Source organism: Halteromyces radiatus (assembly GCF_025201355.1).
Source record: "Halteromyces radiatus strain CBS 162.75 chromosome Unknown BX664scaffold_10, whole genome shotgun sequence".
Taxonomy (NCBI): Eukaryota; Fungi; Mucoromycota; class Mucoromycetes; order Mucorales; family Cunninghamellaceae; genus Halteromyces; species Halteromyces radiatus.
In genome coordinates this window covers 704,415-729,849 of record NW_026251696.1, presented here as the reverse complement: position 1 = coordinate 729,849, position 25,435 = coordinate 704,415, and the positions used below count along the sequence as shown (strand labels likewise).

General features: G+C 34.4%; 11 protein-coding genes across 11 annotated transcripts; 7 read left to right on the top strand and 4 right to left on the bottom strand.

The window, feature by feature from the left end:
• The first annotated feature begins 974 nt into the window (after positions 1-974).
• On the top strand, positions 975-2,537 carry BX664DRAFT_343018 (uncharacterized protein). Its single transcript, XM_051547250.1, has 2 exons — positions 975-1,387; positions 1,408-2,537. The coding sequence occupies exons 1-2, from the start codon at positions 1,255-1,257 to the stop codon at positions 2,457-2,459; spliced, it is 1,185 nt and encodes a 394-aa protein (XP_051396417.1). The 5' UTR covers positions 975-1,254; the 3' UTR covers positions 2,460-2,537.
• A 2,859-nt stretch (positions 2,538-5,396) lies between these two features.
• BX664DRAFT_40949 (uncharacterized protein) lies at positions 5,397-6,556 on the top strand. The gene is made up of 2 exons (XM_051549569.1): positions 5,397-5,540; positions 5,612-6,556. The coding sequence occupies exons 1-2, from the start codon at positions 5,511-5,513 to the stop codon at positions 6,230-6,232; spliced, it is 651 nt and encodes a 216-aa protein (XP_051396416.1). The 5' UTR covers positions 5,397-5,510; the 3' UTR covers positions 6,233-6,556.
• Positions 6,557-7,192: 636 nt separating this feature from the next.
• Positions 7,193-7,526, top strand: BX664DRAFT_343011 (uncharacterized protein). The gene has a single exon (XM_051547249.1). It carries the CDS (start codon positions 7,223-7,225, stop codon positions 7,499-7,501), a length of 279 nt encoding a protein of 92 aa, XP_051396415.1. The 5' UTR covers positions 7,193-7,222; the 3' UTR covers positions 7,502-7,526.
• Positions 7,527-7,746: 220 nt separating this feature from the next.
• Positions 7,747-9,091, bottom strand: BX664DRAFT_343010 (uncharacterized protein). The gene is made up of 3 exons (XM_051547248.1): positions 8,983-9,091; positions 8,483-8,907; positions 7,747-8,398 (listed from the first exon to the last, which is right to left on the bottom strand). The coding sequence occupies exons 2-3, from the start codon at positions 8,736-8,738 to the stop codon at positions 7,809-7,811; spliced, it is 846 nt and encodes a 281-aa protein (XP_051396414.1). The 5' UTR covers positions 8,739-8,907; positions 8,983-9,091; the 3' UTR covers positions 7,747-7,808.
• Positions 9,092-9,791: 700 nt separating this feature from the next.
• Positions 9,792-10,031, bottom strand: BX664DRAFT_269742 (uncharacterized protein; the record flags this gene model as incomplete). Its single annotated transcript, XM_051541063.1, has 1 exon — positions 9,792-10,031. A coding segment is annotated over one exon (240 nt), but the record flags the coding sequence as incomplete, so codon positions are not given.
• Positions 10,032-11,019: 988 nt separating this feature from the next.
• On the top strand, positions 11,020-13,388 carry BX664DRAFT_270171 (Sodium/hydrogen exchanger family-domain-containing protein; the record flags this gene model as incomplete). The annotated part of the gene is made up of 4 exons (XM_051541081.1): positions 11,020-11,644; positions 11,816-11,986; positions 12,340-12,822; positions 12,883-13,388. Coding segments are annotated over 4 exons (1,785 nt in total), but the record flags the coding sequence as incomplete, so codon positions are not given.
• A 1,833-nt stretch (positions 13,389-15,221) lies between these two features.
• BX664DRAFT_343004 (uncharacterized protein) lies at positions 15,222-16,197 on the top strand. The gene has a single exon (XM_051547247.1). The coding sequence runs from the start codon at positions 15,263-15,265 to the stop codon at positions 16,073-16,075; it is 813 nt and encodes a 270-aa protein (XP_051396411.1). The 5' UTR covers positions 15,222-15,262; the 3' UTR covers positions 16,076-16,197.
• Positions 16,198-16,270: 73 nt separating this feature from the next.
• Positions 16,271-18,271, bottom strand: BX664DRAFT_303751 (heat shock protein 70 family). Its single transcript, XM_051542496.1, has 4 exons — positions 18,154-18,271; positions 18,010-18,090; positions 17,850-17,932; positions 16,271-17,775 (listed from the first exon to the last, which is right to left on the bottom strand). Exons 1-4 carry the CDS (start codon positions 18,223-18,225, stop codon positions 16,404-16,406), a joined length of 1,608 nt encoding a protein of 535 aa, XP_051396410.1. The 5' UTR covers positions 18,226-18,271; the 3' UTR covers positions 16,271-16,403.
• Positions 18,272-18,432: 161 nt separating this feature from the next.
• BX664DRAFT_287083 (Sas10/Utp3/C1D family-domain-containing protein) lies at positions 18,433-19,944 on the top strand. The gene is made up of 5 exons (XM_051541730.1): positions 18,433-18,506; positions 18,568-18,652; positions 18,714-18,985; positions 19,061-19,527; positions 19,598-19,944. The coding sequence occupies exons 1-5, from the start codon at positions 18,452-18,454 to the stop codon at positions 19,814-19,816; spliced, it is 1,098 nt and encodes a 365-aa protein (XP_051396409.1). The 5' UTR covers positions 18,433-18,451; the 3' UTR covers positions 19,817-19,944.
• A 48-nt stretch (positions 19,945-19,992) lies between these two features.
• Positions 19,993-22,307, top strand: BX664DRAFT_343000 (putative peptidase family-domain-containing protein). Its single transcript, XM_051547246.1, has 4 exons — positions 19,993-20,120; positions 20,216-21,118; positions 21,171-21,322; positions 21,444-22,307. Exons 1-4 carry the CDS (start codon positions 20,040-20,042, stop codon positions 22,264-22,266), a joined length of 1,959 nt encoding a protein of 652 aa, XP_051396408.1. The 5' UTR covers positions 19,993-20,039; the 3' UTR covers positions 22,267-22,307.
• A 193-nt stretch (positions 22,308-22,500) lies between these two features.
• BX664DRAFT_342999 (uncharacterized protein) lies at positions 22,501-23,185 on the bottom strand. The gene has a single exon (XM_051547245.1). It carries the CDS (start codon positions 23,123-23,125, stop codon positions 22,505-22,507), a length of 621 nt encoding a protein of 206 aa, XP_051396407.1. The 5' UTR covers positions 23,126-23,185; the 3' UTR covers positions 22,501-22,504.
• Between the last annotated feature and the right edge of the window lie 2,250 nt (positions 23,186-25,435).

The following is a 25,435-nucleotide window of genomic DNA, read 5'->3' as shown; positions in this document are numbered from 1 at the left end:
CCGATCTTCATACTCTTTCCTCAAGTACATATTTATGGTGACGACAAGACCCCGGCTTTCCCATTGCCGCCAATCCACGTTTCCAAATTGCTACAAAATATTTTGGTAATTCAAGTCCATTAGTATACTCAACAGCAAAAAAAGTTGCTTGCTTTCTCAATTCAGTCTGTTTGCTCAACGGTTACCTTGTCAACGACGGCCCTCGACCCATGCCTTGTTGGACGATACATGCATCAAGAATGCCGAAGAGCCGAAGTACCAGTGGATTATAACCAGAGATTGGACTGGCTGAAGTTATTCGACCTTGTTGCCTACCTGGTAACAATGTTACGAAAGCAGGTCTTGGTGGTCCAGCAATTGCAAAGGGAAAATTCTGGAATTGATTTTATCGACAGAACTGATACCATTAACTACAATCTCACAGAATTAGTTTAGTTAGTTCTTCTTTTTTTATTGATGAATCATTCTAGTGTAGTATTTATTATTATGGTCAAGGCTTTATTTATTTTTATTTTATTTATCATGTTTCTTTTTTCGAAGTCTTTCTTTATTCATGCCTTAGTCGTAAAAAAATAAAAAAGATCTTTGCAAAATAGATAGATGTCTTTGTGCTGTGATGATATTTATCATTATATCTTTTCCCCTCACTTGTTGAATTATATCCAAAACGTTGTAGTAGTCAAACAAAAACAATCAATGTGATCTTCTTTGTCTTATATTATATGAACAACTTTTAGTGACTACATTATAGTGATCGTGAAATGTAGGCTAAAAATAACAATAATGGAATGAAGACAATTATCATCATACCCCGTATGAGCATGTGAAAAAAAGAAAAAGACATTTGTCACCGAAGTGTGCCATATCATGAGAGAAAAGATACTGTCATCGCATGTCGCATTTCTCCTATTTAGGCTAGAAAGCATATAATAGGTAGATTTACTTTTTTTTTTGCCACCTGAAATTCATAACAAAAAAAAAAAAAAAAAGATCTGCAAAAACCGTTTAAAACCGTTTAAAACCGTTCGGGGTTTGAACAGTTTTTTGATATTCTTGTTCCTGCTCCTTTTTTTTTTTTCCCCACAGTTGCCATGGCCGTAAAAACACTGGTTTCTTTGAAGTACTGCTGTCATGTTTGTTCTAGGCAACTAAGCGAACCACGTTATCTGCGCAGTCACCTCATTACAGTGCACCAGATTGACCTACCGAAAATGCCCAGAGGAAGACAGCGTTTCGAAACGGATCAATACGCGTATGTGCAAAAGGTCGGCAATAATGCACACGAAAACATCAATGAACACTTTGGTTGCCCTTCTTGCCTCAGTCACTACGACAACATGGATAAGTTACGACGTCATATTGAAAACGAGCATTTGCAACAAAACACGTCTGTTGACACTTCTGAAGGAAATGGTGATCAACAACGACCAAAAAAACGACCACGCGAAAAAACAGTGCATATTGGCATGAGCAACAGAAACATTGTTACTTTTTCGTCAACGACTTATTTGTATGAACAAAATACTCCCAAGTTTCCGCAAAAATTCATTGATGACGTTCGACCGATCGTTTCAATTGACACAGCTCTCGCTGAGCAATCGACGTTGGCAACCCTCAATGCATTCCATCATGCACGTTCGTTTCTCATGGCTGCTTTGGACCAAGATCAAGAACAATTAGCTACATGGTTGTGGACACAGAAACAACATGATATAACATCTCGAGAAGCCAAGTTACTGAATATGATGAAATTCATTTTGATCAACTTCGTCGACAACTGTACAGCAACACCAATATCAATATTGAACAACACTTCAACAGCACGAAAGGATTACGAAAGAACATGGTGGGTACGACGTGTGGTGCCACTGTTTCAAACGTTTGGGAATCAAACGGGCCTGCTTAACTTTGATTGGTGCGAATGCGAAACGACTCACCACGCTCTGGAAGAAATGGATCTTACAATTTGGGAAAAAGGTTCATCACGCTTTGCAGATGGATTGGGATACGATTGGAACGCGAATGAACGACTCGTGATGGAAGGATCGTGTGGCCAGCATAGAGAATCAGTATCGAAAACTGTCGATGACAGTATTAAGCAACTCAGCAGCATGATTGCAATGTTAAAGGGCATCGCCAACATCCATCTTAATGCTAGATTTGACACCATGCTACGAACAAAAATATTTGGCGTGCAATCTATCAAAACATCCATCGTCTTATCAGAGGTTCAATTTGATGAGAATGCAAAATTCAGTTACCGTCAAGTGCGCAAGGCCGAAATTCCCACCTCATATAAGCAAAGGAACAAATGGCTGCGAGTCTTTGAATTGCTGGCATATCTATTTGTGGCATTGGATGATCAAGTCGTCAATATGAAACAACTGGATGATGAAGAAGATGGTGCAGTCAATATTCCACCTCAGGATACAGTGCGTCACAAATGCTTATCAGTATAGTCTTCGCGTAGTCTTCTCAATTAGTATCTCTGCAATAAAAAAAATGAAGTGCCTTTTTTTTTTTTTTTTTTTTTTTTTACAATTTTGATGGGTTTCTGTGGAATTGGTGTAGTGTGATAATAATAAAGTAAAAATAAAAAAAAGGAGACGAGAACAAGTCTGTGAGATTTCTTTTTATTTTGAAGATGATTGAAAAAAGAGACAAAGTATCTACACAAAAAATTTTGATGGTCTTATATATAAGTACGTAGTGAGTGATACGTAATACTGGTATGATTACACCATATTTAAGATTAGTGACCAAATTTTATTTTATTTTCTTTTTTTATTTTAATTTGTAATACTGTTATACAGAGAGTATAATTTTATTAGTATTCTATTTTCCATTGATGTGATGAATCATCATATGTGTAGTGATTCATTATATTAGTTGCCCTGGAACGTTTATTCATTGATATATATCTTTCTTGATAGTATCAAAAGATCATGAGCATAATAACTTTCAAAGTCCGTATTTCTATTTTTTATTTTTTTAGATATGCGGTAAGTTTTATTTTCTTTTTATTTCTTTCCTTTCTTTATAACAACTTTACTTATAGTATATCAATTAGTAGTCTTTAGTAGTTATATTTTTATTTAATAAAACATTTTATTTTTATTTCAACTACTTTGTTACACGTCAATGTAATTGATTCCATCTTCAGATGTATTTTTTATTCTTTATTTGTGAATGCATACTTTGATTTTATTTTACGCATATCGTTATGGAATACGCTGATACGACAGCTTCCACTTCCTTCAGGAGCGTCGACAGGAGCAGGAACAAGAATATCAAAAAACCATTTAAAACCGTTCAAAACCGTTCAAAACCGTTCAAAACCGTTCAAAACCGTTCAAAACCGTTCAAAACCGTTCAAAACCGTTTAAAACGGTTTTAAACGGTTTTTGCAGATCTTTTTTTTTTTTTTTTTTTTTTGTAATAAACATAATTATTAGGTCAAATAGGTAGAAATGAATAAAAATTGGTTTTCTAGGTAGAATTTAGGGTTTCTATGTAGAGTTGAATAAAATATTGGGTTCCTAGTCCTAATTTGGAAGGAGCATATTTTGCCCACAGGGTCGCTGTGCGAAAATTAAATGCATTGCCAAATAAAAAAGCGCGCTTGTTTTATTTTTCTTTTTCTTCTTTTTTTTTTTCTTTTTTTATACGTTTACCTTTTAAGACAAATCAGAGTGAGGTATGGAAATAATAATAAAAGATTGTCTATACATATATTCATTGTATTCATGAACTGACTGAATCCTTCTTTTTTATAGTGTGTTTCTACCTTTTAGTTAAAACAAGTGAACACAAGTACCTTTAACCTGTTATATGCTGTATTACTCATGTTTAATAAGGTAAATCCATTTCATTATGTCACCAACGTTATATGATATTGATCTCTCTTTTTTTTTTTATTTGAATCCATATTCTAGATACAAATATGACGATTAAAGTAAGACAAACAAAAAAAAAGATAATGATACTGTTTTTTTCTAACCTTTTTGTATTTTTATACACGAATCATTCCAACCTCTTTGCTATACGCTTTTCTCTATGTGCTTTTACAGACATTCACTCTTATTAGTTGTAAGTTTCAAAAACAAGTTCTTTCCTCTTCTTATTTCTAACTCTACTTTTCTTCTTTTTTTCTTGTATACGCGTTCTTTCGACCTTGATGTTTTTACTACAACATCTGTCCATCTAGGATTATCGTTCTTTCTTCTTCTCATCCTTCTTACTTGGTATCCTGGATAATGACTATTACTGAATATACGTCTGAAAGAAAGAAAGAAATCTAGATACATGAAGATTGATCATTATAATTTCATGTCAATAGGGTACTACGAGAAGTGGCTATCCGTCTGGATCAACAAAATGGATGTACAGGATGTATTATAGGATTCAATTGGATTCGACTTACAATCAATTAGAGATATCTTCTTGATCTTTTTATCTTATTCTGGCTTAAAGCGTTGGTGATTCTTTTTACTATCATACTTAATATACAATTATACACATTTACATTCTTTTTGTTTAATAAAATTATATTCATTGTCACTATTTACAATCATTACTTTTTTTTAATGTTATCTATCATTTCCTTTCAGACAATTGTTCCTTAAATAAATTAAATGATAGCTGAATCCAAGCTTAAGAGAATCAAGTTAGATGAAAAAAGGAAATATATTATAAAGTCGTTCTCTTTTTCATATATTTTTATCACTTTTTCTTTAATATTAAAAGCTAACCTTACTTCTTTGTAAATACTTTATTCTCATTAGCGCATTACAACATATTCTTTCTCTCTATTATATATTACTTTGGCACATCGCCATTTACCTAGTCGGACTTTTCGTTACATTTTTATTTATTTCGTTTCCTAACAATTTTCTTTTTCTACCTTCTCTTTCCTTTTCTCCACACTTTTTTTTTCCTTTTTTTTATATACACTATTTATTTATTCTTTTATAGAATGATGCAAGTAAAAGAAAAATGGGTTGGCCTTCGTGCTGGTCATGTACCTCATCTGGGTAACAGAACGACAAATCGGGTCGAAGGTGCACACGCAAAACTGAAGCAACTTGTGACACATACCAATGCCAGCATGGAAATAGTATTTGAAAGTATTGATAGATGGTATTTGGGAATGGTAAGTCTTAATGAGCGACTATTGTGAATAATGAAACTGACTTACTGCATTTATGTTGTACGTTTTAATAGTGGGAAAAGATTGAACAGTGTACCGAGATCGAATCCTTCAAATACAATCCTTCATTCATGCTAGATAAAGATGCTCATAGGATGAATCACTTACGGCTCAAAATCAGCAAGTTTGCATTTAATCGATTGAAAAACGACGTCGTACCAGCCTCGTATAGAGTGAACAAGAAGGATGACTGTGAATGTGAAATCAAAATCCAGTACAAGTTACCATGCGCTCATGATTTCTGGTGACTCTTCTCCTATACCGTTAACTGCCATTCATCCTCGTTGGATCTTGAAAGAAGATGACATACCTACTAATGAATATATTTACGGTACAGTAATAGCTAACTGTAAGAATAACAAACTATATGAATGCTCATCTTTAGTTTATATCATACTGTAGGCACGAATGATGATGACAAGAAGACTTGTGGTAATGGTGAGGTCAAGGTGCCCCGAAATGATTTATGACAGCGATGACTATTCGGTGATTGACTTAGTGGACGATAGCTATGATGACCATGTACTTCCAACAGCGACTACTGAAAAACATGTTATTGTTATTGATTCTGATACTGATGATGGCGACATCGGATTGGCTCCTACGGTTGACACCGACTCATCTTTTCATACCAATGCTCATTTGACCAGCGGTGATAACAGCAAAGGTATTAATATGAATGAACCAGCAACAACAAGTCATGATCATCTTATCGAGCGTGGAAATGAATTGCTGTATCTGATACATGCCAATCTTAACTCGGATATAAGCAATCAAGAACGACAGGATATTATCAACATGTTGGAAGTCATATTGGACAAATCTCATCATGAAATGGCATTGAATCTGAAGCAACCGATAAAGTTAATACCAAAGGATGTCCAGCATCTAGTAAGCGTGATAGGGCAGCATGGGAAGATCAAAGTTCACAGCAAAGGAACCGTGCAAAATGAACATAGTCAAACTCATGCAAAACCATGCGATCCAACAACAAGTCTTCACTCAACCTATTACAGAGATTGAACAACTCGAATTAGAGTTCATGAGGGTATTTCCACAGTTCATGGAAACTTACAACAAAAGCCAAGACCACAAGCAGATGAAGAAGCGAATTTCATATCATTCAACGATGCGGATCTTTAAAAGAAAATTTTTTGAAATCTCACACTTTTACCTGGATCTCACGATTTTTGCAAATCCCACACATTTCTTTAGATCTCACGATATTGACAAATCCCACACTTTTCTTTAGTTTACAAAATCTGTCTTTAAAAAAAAATATATATAATTTAGTATAAGATAGTATTTAGTATAAATAGATGATATGAAAATAAAATACAATCATGGTCAATTTTTTTAAAGAAAAATATTATTTTAACAATTATAAATCACTTTGGCCACTCTATTGGAAATAATCATCCATTGGTTTTAATTATCTTAACAATCATCACACTTATTATTATTTTTTTTTTATTTATATACCAAATCATCAAGTCATTTGGTATCTTTCATTTATTTTCTTTTATCTGATCATCATTTACTGTGATTACCAACATTAATCCATTTCCATATTTGGATCATTTTATTTTTTTATCAAAATACGTTTTGTTCTTTTTTATAAAAGGAACTGGTGCTCAGTACCTCTATATAATCATCGATTTAAATATTTTATTTAAATCATCCATCCATCCTATATCCCATCATCATCCGTTAAGAACAAAAAAAAATCTTAACACAGGACTTCGTATATTAAATATCAATAATACGGTAACAATAAATATATTCACTATTCTTATTCACGCCCTTCTTTATAGGTCTCTTGACATATCAATATCAGCAGGATTTGAACGCAATGGTAATTTACTCTATACAACGTTGTTTTTTAGTTTTTTTTTTTTTGACTTGTTACAATAAATTAAACATTTCTTCTATGTTTTGTTTTAAATTCCGAGAATATTTTTTATTTCAGTAGAGGGGGGTGCCCTTTACCTTTTTCTCTTATTATTTTAAAAAATGGCCAAAACAAAAAAAAAATATACCCCAGTAGCAAGACGTCGTGACAAACCGGATGCAGCATATTGGCTTATTTTAAATTATCCAAAAATGACAGACAAACAAATTGCAAAATTAATAGGTACAACTACAGATACTGTAAGTTCTATTAGAAACAAAGATCATTGGAATATGCCTAACATTATTCCTAAAGATCCAATACTATATAATTTATGTAAACTATCAGAACTTGATGAGGTATTGATGAAATGTGAGATGTCTGAAATCAAAAAACAATAAAATGTCAATATTCATTATTTATGAAGTATTGTAGATGTATTTTCAAATTTTTGAGAATGGAATTAATATCTGGTTTGGATAGATTAGATATTATTATATTAACAATCTTATGTTTTAATATTATTATTAATTTTTAGTTGAAAATAATTACCAAATAGTACCAACATGGTCATTTTTTTTTAACTTTTTAAGAATATATTTTAAATAAGTTTTGATTATTACACTTCATAGAACGTGATATTGGTTGTTATTCATTCTTTTCTTTTTTTTTTTTTTTATTATAAATGGATACCAATGCTATATTACACTAAAAATACGAATACATCATAAATGCCTTCTCCCTACTGATCCACCAAAGTCCATTCTTGAGTTTATTGGCAATTTCCTGGACCAATTTTGATTCCAAAGTCGCTTCCTTTCCATTGTCAAAAACGCTTGTTGCCACTGCACGGAACAATCGAGACACCATTGATGCGGAGGAAATGTTGCCTTGGTTGGCGTCAAAGTCACAGAGCGTCCAAATGGTGGCAGGTCTACTACGGATATCATTTGTGAAGACGGATGATGATCGGCATAGGAGGTATGTGCTTGCGGCACTGAACTTCGATCTGACCTTTCGTAACTGCGCAAGTTCATCGAATGAGTATAATTGCTTGTACCCATTGTCAAAAGTCATAGAGTTGTACCAAGTGATGAATCGCTTGGGGATGAAGATCAGTGACGATGGCGATGGTTCAAACCCGTTGGAGGAAGAAGGGTCGAGACGTGGTCGTTGTTCAACATCGATTCGAACAGATGGTGCTATAAGAATGTTCATCGTTTCTTTCCCAGCGTCAGTTTGCTGCTGTTGTCGTTGTTGATAATCTTCAGTTCCACATTTTCGTATCTGGTGAATGACTATGGTAAACACAAGATATGAATGTTAATATAGCGTGATCGACGATACATGCGGATATATACAATCATTTTCATTTTTATTACCGGTTCTTGTCTGAGGTAAAGATAATCTTGAATTAATAGTCGCTCTGACCCCATCCTTGACTAACACTAGTCTTTGTATCTCTTGAAGAGCAGTAGGTTCATAGGCAAGTACATGTTCACGAATATGGGGTTGTAACACACGGATTGACCTTTCATCCTCAGTTATCGTTGGAATTCGTAAGCGAAATTCTTGTAATTCTGGGGAGAGTTTAGTCACAGTCGATGAAAATCCATAAATATCGTCCCCTTCCATCATTCTAATACAAATATATCGTTATCAGTTCCAGTCAGTGTATAGAACAGTGCCAAAGTCATTATCCATTTCAACGTATTCTTCTTTGGCGATCAGAGGTTTGCAGTGACAATACAAGTTGTTTCATCATCATAGTTTATGTGGTTTTGATACTTCAGGGAATTGTACTAGACTAATTTCGTACAATAAATAATAATAATAATATATTAGTATTTTTATGATACCTTTTTATATTCAAAACTTTTACCTGATAAAAAAAAAGGATTTTCACATATTGATAAAATATATAAGAAGAGAAAAAGAGGTTATGGGAAAGAGAAAACAAATGGACAAGAGAAAGAAGAAAGAAACTCCGGAGTCTGCATTGATGAAATATCTAAAAAAAAAGAAAGTTACAAACATGGCGCACACAGTGTTTTGCACCCAAAAAAAAAAAAAATGAAACAAACGGGGCTTTAAAAGCGAGATATCGCATCAAGTGATTCTCTTATTTTTAGTTCCTTTTCTTTCGTTATTTCCCCTGAATCATTAACCAACTGGCTATTGTACTTTTCAATTCTACAATATTCTTTATCTACCAGTCATCATCATTCAATCATCATTATTAGATTGGCAATCTATCTTTCATTTTCCTTTATCATCAATTAACGCACAATTTGCAATTCCAACTGACAACAACGCAATCCATTATTGAAAGCGTCCATAGTCGTTTATATATATATATTCAACAAGATGATTATTTGATTTTGGAAATAAAGTATAGATTGTTTTTATTGAATTTACTATTTATCAGATGATTGTAATATGAAAATGACATTGTATGAAGAAAATGTTTATGTATCTGCAGCAAGCTGAGAACATTCAGGATCCGTGAACCACAGGTTTTCATCGACAATACAACTTCCTTTGTGCGAGAGAACACGTTGTAATTTCTTCACATCTGTTAATACGGCTTTTTTTTATTTTGTTGAATATTTTCCACCAGGTGCGTGACACTTCATTACAGGGATCTTTGGATAGTTCGTTTAATGAGTTTCATAATGTATTTTCTTTTATTCAAAATAATAAAGACAAAAGTATAAAAAAGATAAAGTAATGAAAAGATATATTGTTAAAAAAAAAGATAACAGTAAAAAAAACTCTTGATTGCAATCGTTTCATTTGACACACTGTAGCCGAGACAACGCTCTTATCAACCAGAGACCTGAAAAATAACCTGTCCGTCATTTTTTGTAGAAGACGAATTCGAGTTTCCATTTTCTCTTTGCCAGGAGACTTTCTTACATATCCAATTACTGTCTATTCGTTTGTCGTTTGTCTTGAGATTTCCCAATATATTTCTGATATCATGCGATGCCATCGGTGTTTGAAAAGAAGAAATGATAGAACGTTAGTGTGATTTAATATGTTTGCATATGTACACTTACAAAAAAAAAGAAAAAAAAAAAGAAAAAAGAATGTCTTGCTCAAGGGCTCGGTTGTTCACGCATCGACCAATCCAGGATGTACGTGACACAATAAGGGTAGTTATAATGTCATAAGGTGAAAGAAGGGATCCGAAGAACAAGAAAGACAGAGAGGTCAAGCAAAGGATACACAACCAGAGGCACAACAAGAAGAGCAAGGATAATGGGGAAACAAGAAGGCACCAGAGAAGGAAGTGTTCTGTCGTGTATGACCAAGTGAACGGAAAGACGACAATACAAGATTTAGGTTGAATAAGATATTGATAAAAGATGATGCTTCAGTATACATTAGTGCCTGTGTTAATTAGAGAGAGGAAACACTATTAAAAGGTAAGCTGTATAATAACAATAGTTGTAGAGATCTAAAACATAAGAGTGAAGGAAAAAGAAAAAAAAAGTAAAAAAGAAAGACGGCACAAAAAAAAAAAAAAAAAAAAAAAGAACCACATCCACTTTTCACTATCAGGTTTTTTCAACTAACTTTGGAAAAAAGCGTCTGGACTTTTCCAACATTGAAGTATGATTTGCTTGTGAAATTTGATGAGTTTTAAATTTTTAGCTGTAAAAAAAAAAATCCAAAAGGAACCAAAAGGCCAAACCCAATTGAACTATCTTTTTTTTTTTTTCTGTTAGTTCTTATTCCACAATCTTTCTCATTCCTCTCGTTTCATGTATCTACATATATATCTTCTTATTATTCAACTTTTCTTTATATCTAGCATTTATGGAGATCCGTCTATAAAAGTAAAGAATTACTTTAAAATAAAAATATATAACTCTGGGTACTTAACCTTTTTGTCTTGTTCTTGTTTTAGGATTCAAGGTTAGTACCGCAGGATGCAGCTTCTTTATATACTATATTAGAAAATGGTCAGCGGTATGGAGAAGCTTTAGCACAAAGGAAGGAACGACTTTATAACGATTTACAGCATGTACAAGATAGTGACACAACTTCACATCTTTATCACTTGGTCGGTGTACAACTAGATGACTTTCATGCTTTCGAGTCTCTTGTTTATGGTATGCTTAAAGTTTATGCCAACACTGTGGAAGAGACATCTACCAATAGTACCAAATCTTCACAACAACAACAACGTCTTTATGATTATCGAACTGCTGCGTTACGCTTGACCTATGATTTTCAACTTGCCATCAAAGCATCTCACGATCAATTGCGATCTACACCTTGGTCTCAATTGAAAGCTTGGGCGACCACAGAAGAAGAAAACAAGGACAATGGGAAAGCGGGATCAAAGGAATATGCACCTCATCATCAGCATCAATCGGACGATATAGTGACACAAGGGGAATCAATGAAGGACATTCTGCACTCCATGTTACAAGAAGTCAGTGATAATGCTGATCTGTTGGAAAAGGAAATGCATCAACATCATTCACAATTCACAAATGGGCATTTGGAAACAGTTTTTAAGGTAGAAGATGGTAATAAACATCAACAACAACAACAACAAGGACAACAATCTTATGATGAACAAGACCCACAACATCCATATTCACCGTCTTCATCATCCAACAGTGACCATATTGATAACACCAACAATGATGACGACAGAAATGACAACAACAATAGACTGAATACCGATGGAAAGGGAGAAATACCATCTATTGTCACTTTGATCGATCAAGACCAAAATGAGTATATCATGACTCGACCTTTTGATACAACCATCATATATGAAGATATGCAATTCTTACACGATGTCATTTTGATCCTAGTGATTTCTTTTGCTTTTGGAATGCTCTTTTCATTTATTGGGTTACCAGGTAAATCATCCTTAATAGAAAAAAAAAAAAAAAAAAAAAACTAAATAAATGTTGACCATGATCTCCTTTTTTTTTTGTGTATTTATTACCATAGCCTTTTTTGGATATATTCTTGCTGGTATTGTTGCTGGTCCTTCCGGATACAATTTGATCAAGGTAAAGACATATCTATATATATATAAGAAAAAAATCTCATTCCTTTTTCTTTGTCATGTAGGAATTAATCCAAACAGAAACATTGGCTCAATTAGGTGTCGTACTGATTGTATTTGTATTGGGATTAGAATGTTCATTGGAGAAATTAAAAGCAATGTGGCGACTTGCATTGGGTGGAGCCAGTCTTATGTTATTAGTGACTATTCTATTCTTTATGATGATGGGTCTCGTGTTGGGAACAAGTATCAAAGAAGCTATCTTTGTAGGTGCCTGTGTTAGTCTCAGTTCTACTGCTGTGGTGGTCAAAGTCATTCCATTGGAACATCTGGATCATCTGTATGGTTTATTGGTGATGCAAGATGTATTACTTGGTTTTATGTTGGCGATCGTTCCTGCGTTGGCGAAATCAGGTATTCAAGTGGCTAAAGCTGTTTTATCGGTTTCCATGTCCTTTCTCTTGTTTGCTACTGTTTGTTATGGTTTGGTACGCATCATGATTCCCAGTATTCCTCGTTTGGTCCATCGGTTCTTACCGGCTCATATTGTCATCCTTTTACATGGCAACATGACGCATTATCATCATGAACTTTGGCTTTTGGGTTCCTTGGCGGTATGTTTGATCATGTCATTGGTATCGGAAAGATTAGGACTTGGTATGGAATTGGGATGTTTTGCAGCTGGTGTAGTGATTAGATCATCAGTACCTAAAACAACAACAACATCAACAACAACAGCAGCAGTAGTAGTACCGTCATCAGAAAATAATATTCATGAATCTTTATTATCAGTGGTGTCACCTGTACGGGATCTTTTTGCATGTTTATTTTTCGCATCGATTGGACTTCATATCTATCCTTCATTTCTTGCATCAGAATTGATCTTACTTTTGATTTTGACAACAATGGTGATGGGCTTCAAGTACTTGGTCACCATGAGTGTTTTATTTTCCTTCAAGTTTGATATGCATACCTGCTCTACTATGTCTGTGGCGTTATCTCAAATCTCAGAATTTGTCTTTGTATTAGCTTCTCGTGCCAAACAATTACAAATCATCTCTCGTGAAGTCTATTATCTTTTATTGGCTGTTACCTCTCTTACCCTGATTGCTACACCGCTACTATGGAAATTGACGCATGGTCATCAACATCCTCATCGCCGTCATCAACAGCAACATCATCATCATCATCATAAACCTTTGTATCATGATGAAGATATTGAATTACATGATGCCGACAAATTTGCATGATTTTTCCCTTTTGTAGAAATAGAGTATACCAAATAGACTTATTTTTTTTTTGCCAAACATATTTATCTTCATTATTCAATAAACCATTTTTATTATTTTTATTTTGATTTCAGGTGAATAGTAGTTTATTTGAAATTGATGTATGGTGATCCATAAAATAACCTTTAAACTATGGATTTTTACAATTTTAGTAATAATCAATATCATTATCATCATTATCCGCTATTAAATCAATGGCGTTTGTCTATTTGAAGACTAACATAGAGCGACTGGAATTGGAGGCAAACGAAGTCCGTTTTCTCTTTTTTTTTTTTTCTATTTTTGGTATGCGGTCAATTCCTTTTTATTTTTTTTTTCCTTTCTTTCTTTTCTTTATATTGACCTTAGTTATAGTATATCAATTGGTAGTCTTTAGTAGTTATATTTGTATTTAATAAAGCTTTTCATTTTTATTCCAACTACTTTGTTACATGTCAATGTAATTGATTCCATCATTTGATGAATCAGTCTAACTTTTTACTTTTTTATTTTTGGATGTATTCCTTTTTTTTTTTTTTTTATTTTACGCACATCTTTATAGAAATATGTTGATACGACAACATAATACTACTATTATGAATGATGAATAATACATCATGGAATATGATAAAATGATATTTGATTTTTATTATTTTTTTTTATTTTCATTTTTATTTTATAAATAAGCAGGGAAACAAGCAGCGAACCGCTAATTTCCCTCAAACAAAAATTGCGACCTCGAGACACCGAAGTGTTCGCAGCCGATCCTATCTTCGCTGTGCAATGAAATATAGGATCGACTGGATAACCAGCCTTCTTGATCACCAGTTACCCGGCCCAGGTAAGTATGAAGAAAAAAAATATTTCCCCAATGCTGCTGCTTTTTTATAGTTTTCAGATGTCCTGCGGAAATTAAAGTTTTCATGTTAAAATTGTGGTATGTTTCTTCCCAATTTTAGCTCAGCAATAAAATAGATGGTCATTGGGAAATCAGAGCCAATCATTTAAATTCCATAATGATGACAAGAAGAAAAAAAAAAAATCGAAAAAGAGTTCTTTGAAAACAAAAACTTCTTGAACCTCTCATTACAAGCATTGTATAAAGCATATTATTGAATTGATTAATTTCATTTTTTTTTTAAAAAAAAGGTATCTTTTTATTAATTTTTTTTAAAAAAAACGTGACCGCCAAACTAGGACGCCAAAATGGGATATCAGAATGAGTATATAAGGGTATTGAAGGTATAGAAAAGATATAAAAAGCCATTGTCTCCACTACTTGAATGAACCAACGAAAAAAAAAAAAAAGATGGATCCTGTAAAATAAAAGAAAGATGATTGGAATATCCTTATTATTTATTTATTTATTTTTACTATTAATATAATTGGGGTAGTCAGATAATTTATTGGCATAATCCCTCTCTATTGACCACTAATTACAAAAATGAATAAATCGAGTCATTAATATTCAACAAATGGTAAGGAAAGAGAGAGATAATATGTAAAAAAAAAAAAAAGAAATTCTTCAATTAAAACATATATTTTGTTCCGCAAAACAAGAGGACTATAATAACATGTTCTTATAAAATAATAAGAAAAGAATGAAAGAAAGAAAATTAAAAAAAAAAAGTGCCATTTATTGTCAAAATCGGTGATTGAATCAAAAGGTCTTTGTGTGACGAACTTGGCACATTGCTCCTTGTTCATGACCAACTGTCACTTTTTCTGCAAGTGAACACGAGGGTTTGATTGAATTACTATAACAAGTTTTTTTAATTGATATCCTCTCTTTATTTTCAATCTTTTTTTTTCTTTTTTTTTTTTTCTTCTTCTTCTTTTTCTTATAAGTATGGATAATGACAGAAACAACATTAAAATCCATTAAATCAGTTAAACGATTTTCATTGGCTAATTTGACAAAAAGTTTTCAAAACAATCATATATCATCACCACCATCATCACCAGAAGAGAGAAACAATAGACGACGACCAGATAGAACACAAAGTCTTTTTATTAAACCACCATCACCACCATTATCACCTTCAAAGGCACCTCGACCTTCATTTCAAGATGAATTACCTAAAAAGTCACATACTCAACATATAAAAAAAACAATACGACGATCACTTTCTGTTATCATGTATGCCAATCCATCATCAAAACATCAAGAAGAACAAAAAAGTCATTTAGTACCTGTTCTTGTTACTCCTAATGTAGAGGATCCAATGATATTAATGACTGATAAACCTACAACAACAACAACAACAACAGAAAAGATTAAAAACAAACGCATTTTAGAATATGATAATAATATTATCATTGAACCCATCCAACGAAAAAAAGAAGAAGAAGAAAAGAACGAGGAAAAAGATGACCTTTTGATTTTATGGCAAGGATATGGTTATACTTTAAACACCAGTACTACTCAATCACTCCCTTGTCTTGAAACATTTGATAAAGAACGCTGGACATCTTATCAAGGTTTAATCCATCCATTACATTTATTCATGGATCTTGATGAACAACTTTGTTGGCAAGCTCTTTCTGTAGCTGAATTACGAAGATATTATGATAATTATGGTTCCATGATGTTAAAACAACGTGAATGGAGACAACAACAACAAACTTTACAATACCATCCTACTTCTTCAATTAGCACCACCGCCTGATTTTCTCTCTCTCTTTTTTTATTATTATTATTTTATGCCTTATGTATGTTTTCAATTTTATGCATTCAAAGAAAAAATAAAAAATAAAAATAGATCATCTATTCACATGTTTGAACCAATAATGATTGATCGCCTCCTTTTCCTTTTTGATAAAAAAAAATCCTTTTTTTTTTTTTTTTTGTTACCATCAAATTTAAAACAAACTAAAAAACTAGATTTTTTTTTATTTATTGTATACTAAACTACATAAAATGATAAGAAAAAAAAAACAAAATGCAAATAAAAAAAATGAGGTGAAATAATATATAATAAAAAAAAGGGGGGAATTCTATTGTTTTCCAGCGACTTCAGCCTTCACCACATTAGCAGTATCACGTAATACCAAGGTCAATTTACCATCTACATTCACAGTCACTTGTACTTCCACCTTTGTAGATTTAGAGGACACAGGCAAGACAGCTTCAATCAAAAGAGCAGCAGGTTTGGTAAAGACAGTAGTAACAATTTCGGGTTCTTCTTCATAAGGTTCTTCTCCTTCTTCCACAGGAATAGGTTCAACAGGGATTTCCTTCTTTTCAATGACATGATCACCTTCATGAAGAGCAACATACACATGAGATTGCTCACCAGCAGGAGTGAAAGTAAAGGATCGACGAGCAGGTAAAGCAGTACCTTTGGGAATAATAGGAACGAAAGCACCAGAAGCATTGAGAACACCAATAGCCTTTTGTGTAGAAGGAGCCAAAGTCACAACAGGATGGATAGCAGCTTCAATATCTTCAGGATCAAAACCAGCAATAAGAGAAGCTTGGATGGCACAACCACGAGCAACCACTTCATCGGCTTCAAGATCGTTATGAATATGAGTATCAGCAGTAAACACTTCTCGAAGTTTGACAGCGAACTTGGGAATACGAGCAGCACCACCAGCAAGGACGACTTCATCGATTTCAGAGGCATCCAAATCAGCCTTGACAAGCACTTGACGAACCACTTCTTGAAGTTTGGCAAACACACTGTTAGACAAGATTTCAAATCGCATACGATTGATGGTACCATGGAAATCAAGACCTTCAGCAAGAGATTCCACAAAACAAGGAGCAGAGCTGGCACTGGACAACATCTTCTTGGTCATTTCAACCGCACCACGCAACTTGGAAAGAGCCTTAGCATTATTAGCGAGATCCACCTTGGTCTTCTTTTTGAATTCAGCACTGAAATGCTTGATCAACAAATCATCAAAGGACACACCACCGAGCTTGGTATCATGAGCAGTAGCCAACACACTGTAAATACCAGAACGCACAGTCATCACAGTAACATCGAAAGAATGACCACCCAAATCACAAACAACCACGGTCTTATCTTGATCATCCTTTTGACCTAAACCATAAGCCAATGCAGCAGCAGTGGGTTCTTGAACCAATTGTAATACCTTGATACCAGCATCAGTAGCTGCTTGCTTGAAGTCTTCACGTTGCTTGTCAGTAAAATAGGAAGGGACTGCCATGACAGCTCCATCGATTTTGTTACCAAAGAAACCTTCAGCAGATTCACGAATATGACGCAAGAACTTGGCAGAGATGTCTTGAGTAGAAAATACCTTGGTTTCTTCACCAAAAGTAATTTCATAACCAGGAGTACCTGCTTTATCAACTACAGGGGCAGCAGATCCAGGAAGATCTTCTGATTCTGCAAAACTAAATGAAACAATTAAAAAAAAGAGATCCAAAATAACAAACACATTCTTTTTTTTTCTTAAAGAATCACTTACGTCTTTCCAAGAGTAGCACGGAAATTGGCAACAGTGGTCTTGGGATGACGAGCAATTTCAGACTTGGCTTGAGAACCAACAACCTAATAACACATCTGTTTAATATCACAAGTAACAAAATATCTTCTTTTTTTTTTTTAAAAAAAAAAAAAAAACTTACTTCTTCTTCACCATGGAAAGCAAGTACAGAGGCAATTTGACGATCACCTTCTTGGTTGGCAAGACAGTCAGCACGTCCTTCCTATAAGATATAAAACTGTCAAAAATCTAGTTTATCGTTTTATCGTCTTGTTAGTATATTTACCTTGTTAACATAACCAATAGAAGTAGAAGAAGTACCAAAGTTGATACCAATGACAGCGTTTGATTCACTCATGGTGGTGGTTGTTTGATGAAAGAAAAGATAAGTAAAAAAAAAAAAAAAAAAATCAAAAAAAATCAAAAAGAAGTAAAAAGGGAAAAGAAAAAAAAAAAAAAAAGCTAAGAGCACGTCACATTGAAAAATCTAGACCAATAAAACTTATTTCTTGAAAAGAGTCGGCTTTTTTTTTTTTGTTCCCCTTCTTTCTTTTTTTTTTTTTTTATTGATTTAAGAAGAAAATATGGCAACTACAATAGACAATATGCCAGTACAAAATGAACAGAATACAGATATTGGTAATTATATAAAATATATATTTAATAAACTTAAAAAAAATTAATTTTTATTTCTTTATAGATATAAACGATCTAAAAAAATTACTTGGATCTCTCAAAGCTAAAGTAGTAGATTTGAAAGTACATATGCGTCCTTTGATAGAAAAGTAAGAAGAAAAAAAAAATTTAATTGAAAATAAATATTTAATTTAATTTTTTATTGGATAGACTGAATAATGGTCAACTTCAAACTAATAAAGGTGTTTCATTCTTGGAAGCCAAATATCAGATCATGTTACAATATATTTTACAACTCACATATTTCGTTCATTGCAAGTTATCTGGAAAACAAATCAAAGGTCACCCTGTTGTGGAATCTTTAGTGGAATTACGTGTGGTATTGGAACGTATGAAACCTATTGAAGCTAAATTGAAATATCAAATTGATAAGTTGGTACGTACTGCTGTTTTGGGAACTCAACAAGAAAAAGAACAAACAGGTAAAAAAAAAATATATATATATATCCTAAAAAAAAGAAAATCAAATTCATTTCTATTTATTTATTTATTTATAGCCAATGATCCATTAGCCTTCAAACCCAATCCAACCAATCTTTTGAATAAGGAAGAAGATGAAGAAGATGAAGACGACGAGGATGATGATGATGAAATGAATAATTATACCAAGGGTAATAAATCCAATGGAGGTATTTATCGACCACCCAAGATGGCACCTGTTACTTATGATGAAACGGGTGGTAGTAAGAAGAGCAAACAAGAAAAGAATGAAGAACGATTAAAGGAAAAGGCCTCAAGATCAAGATTGATGAAGGATTTAATGACAGAAATGAATGATGCCCCTGAGGAATTGGATGCTCTTGGTGGTGTGAATGAAGGTACTGGTTATGGTGAACGTATGGATCGAAAAATGGCAGAAAAGAATGATTATGAAGAAAACAATTATGTCCGTTTACAAGTCACTCGCAAGGAAAAGAAACATCTTATGGCCAAGAATAAAATGCGATTTGAAAGTGAATTTGATGTAAGTAGAAATTAAAATGAAATGAAATGATATAGGATTCACTTTTTTTTTTTTTTTTTTTTTTTTTTAGAATCTGAATGATTTTAGTAATCTGGTGGGTATTCAGGAAGTAGATGAACGAGAAAATGAACGATTTAGAAACGTATTGAATCGAAAATCACAACATAAGGATAAACGAGGACATAAACGACCTGGTAAATTCCATGGTGTAGTGGATGGTGAAGGTGCTTCAAGAAATAAATTCCAAAGAAACGTTAGCTTTTCCAAGAAACGACAAGGAAATCAATAATAAAATCAATCATATATTAGCATCATTATCATCATTAGTATACTCTAGTTAGATTCATTTTCATTTCTTTTTTTTTATTATCATATATTCTCAAATAAACATTCACACATTTACAATGCGGTCTTTTTTTTTTTTTAAGGTGCCACAATGCCATTATTCTTTCTTCTTTCCTTTTTTTTTTTTCTCTTTCTCTTTTTACTGCTTTCGACCACTACTTCCAACAATGACACTCCATCCTTCGCCTCCTACAGACCATCCTATTGTAGACATTTTGAACATCAAAGACGGTGAAACTGTACATCAAGTAAGTCAATCAAAAAGAACATTTCCATTCTTTATACTCTGTTCCTAATAATAGTTCTCTTTTTTTTTTTCTTTCTTTCTTTTTCTTACCAACAGAGGTTTCTTCTAGTACTTGGCCGTATAACAGGACCTGCTACATCTCAACATCGAACGTCCATCACAGTAGTATGTCAAGGATTTCCTTCAACCCAATGGCCCTGTCTACAACACCATTTCAAAGCCTTGGTACACCTCAACAGTGGACCTAATACGATCACTTTCATGCTGGACAGCCATACCACGTTCTCGTTCCATGTTTACTATCTCCCACTTTTGCAAAATCCACCACTGTCCTTGGTCATCCTTGTTGCTCATGATTCACCTTGTCAGTTCGACACACCACCGGAGAAACAAGATGAAAACGGGTTGGAGGTAGCGATAGAGAAACTACGTCTGGCCGGTTACTTGTGGCAAAGTTTCTGTGCAGAGCAAATGCATCGTCATGGTATGGGACGTCGTACGTTTCGTTTGGAGGAAGCTTGGTTACCGGATACTGTCAGTCAAGCTGCTGGTTATTATCGTCATCAACAAGCCAATACTGCGTTGGTCCGTGTGCTTCGATCACAACATTCTTTACAAACACTTCGGGATGCGCGTCGTGCTCAGCAAAACCCTCATCGGGACGATACCTTACCTAGTCTCTTTGATCTGTTCATGCAAGATATTCAAGCTTCTCCTGATTTTTTTGCTAACGATTGTCTAGTGGCAGGGTTGATCTTGGATGCCCATTGGGATACACAACAACAATTGGTGGTGGGTCATGCCGCATTGGGGGGTGGGGTGGGTAACATTCGCTTGGGTATCTTTGGTTCTCACGCGCTTCATGCTTTTCCTCGGTCCATCGAACATATTGTGCCTGCTATGTTGGATACAACTCTCACTGATACTCGATATGTGGCCAATGATGCAAATGAATCTAGTACTTGGTGGAAAGCTTTGAATATTGGTATGGGTGCAATGGTAATTAAAATTATCAAACACAACCTTTTTTTTCTTATTTTTTTTTTGGTAGTTACACGAAGTAGGTCATGCCTTTACATTATCACATACTCCATCTGGATTAATGGCAAGAGGATTTAATCATTGGAATCGTACATTCATGATTCATGAACCAGGTAGACCAGGAATCATCGTTACTCCTGAAGACGAAGAAGGATCGAAATGGTAGGATAAATAAAAAAAAAAAAAAAAGGAAAAAAAAGGTACAGATTTTTTATTCATCTTTTTTTTCCATCTCTTTCTTTTTTTTTTTTTTAATTAATGCTGATGATGATGATGATTTTAGGCATCGTGTGGATATTCTTCGGTTACGATACCATCCTGCTTTCCGTTTACCACTCGACCCTGATGTGAGTGTGCCAGGAGCATCAGCTGGGCCAAGATTTGATGCTCTGAGTCGAGACCAAATCCAAATCTCAAGTCCTACTGGGATCACGTTGGTGGAACTTTGGGTGAATGGACACTATGTGGATCATTACGAATACCTGGTCGATCATCAGCATCATCATCTTCTTCCAACACAATTAGTATTTTCTCTTCAACAACTAGAACAAAAGGCACATTGTCATCATCCGGATGTATTGAAACTGGAAGTCACATCACCGCGACAACATACCGAAGTTTTAGAAAATACGGCACAATTCTTACATGACAGCATTGTACGGTTACCGGGAGTACCACAGGATGTCATCCAAGGGAAAGGATTAGGTCAACAAGGATTAGGTGGAGCAAATCAACCAACATCCAAGGTGATTTTCTTGGGTCAACCGCTTGTTACTGGCATCAGGGTGTATTCGGGCTCCTTTTTGGATGGTGTGGAATTCTTTTTTGCCAATGGAACAACAGCACTCTTGGGAAAACGTGGTGGTCATGCCAATCAAATATGGTCCTTGGCACCCAACGAACGTGTCACTGGTTTGACGGTACGATGTGGTGCTTGGGTGGATGGCCTGGCCCTAATCACTAATCAACGGCAAAGTCCATGGTATGGAGGTCAAGGTGGTGGAATGATGTCTGCAATGCCACCAAGTGGTTATCAACTTGTGGGTTTTTATGCTTCTGCTGGCGCTTGGATGGATCAAATTGGTATTTATTATATTCCCCTTTAGATAGTTAGTTTAAAAATTCTAGTGATCTTTTTTTTTTTTTTTGTTACACTTTGAATAAAGAAACTTTTTTTTGAATGATCTGTTGGTAGAGGAGACTTTAGCAATTGAATGAATGAAAAACAATGATAACAATATGATGCATGACAAATTTCTTTATTGAGGGTATTTAGTAAATGATATAAAGTGATGAACAGGATACGCTACCTCAACCGATGATCAACTTTTCTTTATTATAAATCTAATATAGGTGAAACACTTGATCGCTTTCATGTTTATCTGACCACAGCGTATCCAAAGAACCAGATCTATGAGGAGCATGGTGTTCAGACACAGAAAGCTTACTGGAAGAGAGAGAAGTGACCGACGAAGAAGCATCGGAAGGGGGCACATCCACCAAATCCACCATACGATTGAGCATAATCCATATGTTTTTTTGTCGACTTCCTAGCAACTTGACACCAATGGTATGATTTGTTCTTTCATCGTGAACAGTGATAGGCATGAAAACCGTCACCAGTTCAGAGAGATCCAGGCCCAATTTTCCACGAGCGTTTGCAGTGAGATCAAGATCATGAGGAATGATTTTATTTGTAAATGTTCTTGACCAAGGCACAGTGATGCGAAGATAATCACGATTGGTAGCCTCATCCTTGAGCAGTTCGATTTCCTTCAACAACGATGGTTCATAACTAAGATCACAAGCCCAATCAATGGTAAACTCATCCGGCATTGTACAGAAGGAAGTAAAAGAAGGAAGGATGGCGTCAGAAACAAAATTTGGTTGCATGCATAATAACAAGATGGCAAGCTTTTCTTGAAAATTGACCATACGAAGCAACTGGAGTCGAACAGAGAGCATATCGGTGATACCCCAATTGGAGATCTCGTGATTATCAGCGAAATGCTTGAATTCCTTGAACAGCGGGAGGACGGCATAGAATCGATCTTCATTTCGTGTCGCTTGTGAAAACATCATCATATCCAAAAATGATCTTTCTTTTAAAAGTGGGTCATACAGTGAAGGAAAATCTTCGTTGAACAGGTTCAACAGTTTAGTAGGTCGATTTTCATATCCAATTTGATAACAGATCGAGATAAACCATAACTTCATCTTGCTTCTTCGTCCAATACTGTATTCACTAATCACCCACACGCGGTTCGCCCAATCCATGACCAGGTATTCCAAATAGTTCAATGCTGCTTGGTATTTTTCTGCTTCATATTCTGTCATCCCTTCAGTACAACGACAATCATCATCATCATCATCATAGTCATCATAGTCATCATCATCATCATCATCATCACCATCATCGTCATCACCATCATCGTCGTCGTCATCATCATCATCATCATCATCACCATACTCACCAGCTTCTTCTTCTTCATTTCCTTCGATAATGGGTGCCACAGTGTCATCATCATCACTACCAGTTTCCACCACTGTAGCATCATCTGGGTTGGTTTGATCATTCTCCACCTTTGTGTCACTGTTTTCGTTATCCGCCTTTTTTTGTACATATTCCCTAACAGCAAGACTTTGGACCAAAGAGGTTGCGCTAGTTTGACGTACAGTGTCTTTGATGAATTGTCTGAATCCTCTATGCTTGTGTGTGGTAGGGACATTGTCTATTAAAAAAAAAAAAAAAAAAAAAAGAATGAATCAATTATGTCAGTAGTCACAGATCCCCTTTTTTTTTATTCTTACCATCGTGAGTTTCCTTTTTTTGTTCCAGAGAGTTTACTTTTTTTTGACCATCCGCAGTTGCTTGATCAAGGGTATCTTTTTCATCCTTGTCCTCTTCATCTTCTTCATCATCATCATCACTGTCTTTCCTCCAGCAATTCAGGGCAATATGGCGATAGATCTTCTCTCCATGTTTGGAAATGGTAACAAGACACTCGTCAGCGGCAGGATCGGTCATAAGATATCTGATATGTAAATCAGGAATGGCAACAATTAATTCAGCTCTTGCGTAAATTTCCGTCATACGAAGGATGGTTGCCTTTTTGTGTAAGTGATCCATTTGGTCGACAGAGATAGCATCCACCCATAAATACTTGATCTCACTATCAGAGTAGTCATCTTCACCATCATCATCATCTTCATCATCGCCTTCTTGTTCTTCTTCTTCTTGTTCTTCATCATCATCATCATCTTCATCATCAACAATATCATCCTCAGGGCACCACCCCAGTATTGGTTTACATATATGGATCAAATCTGCAATACGAAAACTAGTCACGTGTGCATTGTAATCTGGCGTAAGCACGATTTGTTCATGGCATTCTCCCCATCGGTAACTGATACAGGCGTATTTGTAAGAAATACCAGCTTCATACATGTTTTTCTTCACACAAATAAGTCGGTTCGCTTTATCTGTAGCAACCAAATCTATAAGCACGAGATCGAACACTGGATTGGATGGTTCATCTTCAGCAGGAGGGACAACAGCATCGGATGATTTATTAGAAGGGATATTGATATCCATTTTAGGCCCAGCCTTATTGCCCGTTGATGTCGAGATTGTCTTGCTTCTCTTCAGCTTTGTAGGAGGTGGTGGAAGACTTTTGTTTTCATCTTCTTTCTTGTTGCTCATCTTGAAATACGTAAGGAAAAGAAGAAAATAAAAAAAAAAGAAAAAAAAAGAAAAAGAAAAAAAAATGGTAAATTTGATATAATTAAAAAAATGAAAGGTGGTGGTACAAAAATGAATGTTGTTCAATCAAAAAACAAGCCTTTTCATGTTGTACCACTACCTGTAAAGAAAGTGGAATTCAATGATCTGCATTTCCTATCATAAACCAAGGAAACGACGTGGCTTAATACGGTTTCTAAAAAAAAAAAAAAAAAAAAAAGGAAACATGATACAAATATAGTGAAAGCTTCTTCCTTATGCCTCCAAACGAAAAAATGGTTTCCATATGTGGCCATATCCATCCACTGATAATAATAATGATAATAATAATGATAATAAAAAAAAAAACACTGATGATTTTATTGAAAGAGATTGTATATGATAAAAGTGTAAATATAGATATACCAACAAGAACTATTTATAAAGAATAATCACAACAGAGAGAGAAACTAACCAAAAAAAAAAAAAAAAAAAAAAAAAAAAAAAAAAAAACGCCATCCAATTTCTTTCCTGCACGATAATTTCTTGTCATG

Coding starts and splice junctions, on each gene's coding strand:
- BX664DRAFT_343018 (XM_051547250.1), top strand. CDS start 1,255: ATGTGCAAAAGGTCGGCAATAATGCACACGAAAACATCAATGAACACT.
- BX664DRAFT_40949 (XM_051549569.1), top strand. CDS start 5,511: ATGACATACCTACTAATGAATATATTTACG. Junction 5,541..5,611: donor TACTAATGAATATATTTACG/GTACAGTAATAG, acceptor ATCATACTGTAG/GCACGAATGATGATGACAAG.
- BX664DRAFT_343011 (XM_051547249.1), top strand. CDS start 7,223: ATGGCCAAAACAAAAAAAAAATATACCCCAGTAGCAAGACGTCGTGAC.
- BX664DRAFT_343010 (XM_051547248.1), bottom strand. CDS start 8,738: ATGATGGAAGGGGACGATATTTATGGATTTTCATCGACTGTGACTAAA. Junction 8,399..8,482: donor TTTACCTCAGACAAGAACCG/GTAATAAAAATG, acceptor TGTTTACCATAG/TCATTCACCAGATACGAAAA.
- BX664DRAFT_343004 (XM_051547247.1), top strand. CDS start 15,263: ATGACAGAAACAACATTAAAATCCATTAAATCAGTTAAACGATTTTCA.
- BX664DRAFT_303751 (XM_051542496.1), bottom strand. CDS start 18,225: ATGAGTGAATCAAACGCTGTCATTGGTATCAACTTTGGTACTTCTTCT. Junction 18,091..18,153: donor CTATTGGTTATGTTAACAAG/GTAAATATACTA, acceptor TATATCTTATAG/GAAGGACGTGCTGACTGTCT. Junction 17,933..18,009: donor CTTTCCATGGTGAAGAAGAA/GTAAGTTTTTTT, acceptor ATGTGTTATTAG/GTTGTTGGTTCTCAAGCCAA.
- BX664DRAFT_287083 (XM_051541730.1), top strand. CDS start 18,452: ATGGCAACTACAATAGACAATATGCCAGTACAAAATGAACAGAATACA. Junction 18,653..18,713: donor ATGCGTCCTTTGATAGAAAA/GTAAGAAGAAAA, acceptor TTTATTGGATAG/ACTGAATAATGGTCAACTTC. Junction 18,986..19,060: donor ACAAGAAAAAGAACAAACAG/GTAAAAAAAAAA, acceptor ATTTATTTATAG/CCAATGATCCATTAGCCTTC.
- BX664DRAFT_343000 (XM_051547246.1), top strand. CDS start 20,040: ATGACACTCCATCCTTCGCCTCCTACAGACCATCCTATTGTAGACATT. Junction 20,121..20,215: donor ACGGTGAAACTGTACATCAA/GTAAGTCAATCA, acceptor TCTTACCAACAG/AGGTTTCTTCTAGTACTTGG. Junction 21,119..21,170: donor ATATTGGTATGGGTGCAATG/GTAATTAAAATT, acceptor TTTTTTTGGTAG/TTACACGAAGTAGGTCATGC.
- BX664DRAFT_342999 (XM_051547245.1), bottom strand. CDS start 23,125: ATGCTCTCTGTTCGACTCCAGTTGCTTCGTATGGTCAATTTTCAAGAA.